Below are 2462 nucleotides of genomic sequence, written 5' to 3'. Positions count from 1 at the left end.
TTACAATTGGGAGCCATCTCGCCACAAAGCCATGAAAAGCTAATTCCGGCTCTAGTATAAATTACTGCAAATTCTGAACTAGCTTGGAATGCCTGCTCATGCCTGGCTCTCTCTGACCAGATAGCAGCCCTCTCTGAAACTTTAGTGATGCCTCATAAATCTCGGCCTTCCCTGGCCTGATAACCACCCTCTCTGAGGCTCTAATGACTTTCATAAATTCTGATGCCAGGGCCATCAAAAATATTATGCTCGTCAAAGTTTTGTTATCTGTAACCCCCCTTTGTGTAACTTTCTGGGCTATAAAGTTGGGCTGCAAGAAACCTGCGGTGCTGTCTTGTTCCCGCGGTTTGGGGTGGGAGAGGCAGCCTGCCGGTCGAAATAATAAGCTTGCTTTAATTTGATTTTAATTGGAGTCAGGGGTCTTTTCTTGCATCCTGGTCTAACAGTACAATAAGCCAATAACAGTGAATAAAATAAAATCTATATTAGAATTTGAAAATACACTAATTCACTGACATGGTCATCTATAAAGAAAATCCTACATGATCTATAAAAAAAACTAACAATAAAGTTTTGTAAATTTGCAGGATATACAGTTAAACAAAAATCTACTATAATTCTATATACTCACAACCAACAATCATAAATTGAAGCAAAAGTCAGTATCGTTTAAAAGTCAATGTCATTTAAAAGTACATCCAAAATATAAAATACTTAGGGATAATTTTTTAATATGCAAGATATGTTTACCGAAAACTTCAAAACATTGCCAAAAGAAATTAAAAGAAAGAAAGTAATGAATGGATACAATGTATTTATGATACATTCTTCAAAAGAAATGCATATATTCATCAGATAATAATTATGTGTCTATAACATTCCAATCAATATTTTGTCTCAAATTTCCAGAATCTAAAATATCAAAGAAAGAAATATAAAGTTGCATCATAGTTAATGAGACAGCTTTATCTTATCATTTATGAGATCTTTCTATAAATCACAAGCTGTCTGCATACTCTCTTCATTGCTGCCTTCATCTCTTTATTCCTCAATGTGTAAACAACTGGATTCAGAAAAGGAGTGAGAACTGCATCAAAAATAGCAAGAAATTTGTCTATCTGTGAATTAGAGTGTGGCCATGCGTAAACAAACAGTGCCGGACCGAAGAACAAAAGGACTACAGTGATGTGAGCTGAGAGAGTAGAGAGGGCCTTGGAGGAACCACCTGAGGAATGTTTCCAGACAGTGAACAGGATGAAGACGTAGGAGATGAGAACCATAAAGAAAGAGCCAACGCAGATAAACCCACTGTTGACAGTGACCATCAACTGCAATTTGTAGGTGTCTGCACAGGCCAATCTGATAAGCAGAGGGAGGTCACAGTAAAAGCTGTCCAATGTATTAGGGCCACAGAAGGGTATATTAATAAGAAATGCCAGTTGGAACAGTGAGTGAAAAACGCCAAGGCCCCAGGCAGCAGCCAGAAACAAAATGCACATCCGTGGGCTCATGATGGTCAGGTAGTGCAGAGGCTTGCATATGGCCACATATCTGTCAAAGGCCATGGCCATGAGCAGCACCATCTCCACACCACCAATGACATGGATGAAGAAGATCTGGGTGATGCAGCCTCCAAAGGAGATGACTTTGCGCTTTCTGAAAAGGTCATAAATCATCTTGGGAGAAGTGACAGAGCAGGCTCCCAAGTCAATGAAGGAGAGACCTGCCAGTAAGAAGTACATGGGGGAGTGCAAGTGAGGATCAGTGGTCACAGAAAACACAATGAGGATGTTGCCAGTCATGGTTGCCACATAGAGCACAGAGGAGAACACCAGGAGGAGAAGCTGGATCTCCCACGAACGAGTGAGTCCCAGAAACACAAACTCAGACACCACCGAGTGATTCCCTCCATCCATTGATCCAGCCAACTGGGCTGTGGCTAAACTTACAAGAATTGAGAAAATGAGGAGGAAATTTTGATTATGGGGATAACAACGTGCTAAAATCATTACAGAGTTCTCATTGGGAATGAACAGTATAGCATAATCTAGTTATTCAAATGTACAAAAATAATAAAAGCAATATAATATCATCACAATGTGTAGGCTGCAGCAGGATATAAACATGTCACCAACCCTCTCATTGTAATGTTCTCTTCTCAAATTAACAAATTTGGCAAAAACAAATGATTAATGAATATACATAATGTTCATCGGGTATTTAAATCACTGTAGCATTGACTTTTTTTTTCATTTCCAACATATTCCATGCTGCATTTATGCATATTCTCATAGTTCCCTTCCCTCTCCAGTTCACACAATTCTCTAATAGAATGTCTGGATAAGAGGAAAATATCATGATTAACAGAGGTGTCTGAGTCATGAATTGAGAGTGAATTAAGGTAGGCTATAGATGGAGAGTATAGAGAAACCAGGATATGAGAAATTAGCCCTCAACCATAG

At 39.0% G+C, this 2462-nt stretch overlaps 1 protein-coding gene across 1 annotated transcript; it reads right to left on the bottom strand.

The window, feature by feature from the left end:
• Positions 1 to 977: 977 nt before the first annotated feature.
• LOC101955035 (olfactory receptor 4F3/4F16/4F29) lies at positions 978 to 1922 on the bottom strand. The gene has a single exon (XM_005337158.2). It carries the CDS (start codon positions 1914 to 1916, stop codon positions 978 to 980), a length of 939 nt encoding a protein of 312 aa, XP_005337215.2. The 5' UTR covers positions 1917 to 1922.
• Positions 1923 to 2462: the final 540 nt, after the last annotated feature.

Source organism: Ictidomys tridecemlineatus, chromosome 5, assembly GCF_052094955.1.
Source record: "Ictidomys tridecemlineatus isolate mIctTri1 chromosome 5, mIctTri1.hap1, whole genome shotgun sequence".
NCBI lineage: Eukaryota > Metazoa > Chordata > Mammalia > Rodentia > Sciuridae > Ictidomys > Ictidomys tridecemlineatus.
This window is presented reverse-complemented; position numbering and strand designations above follow the sequence as displayed.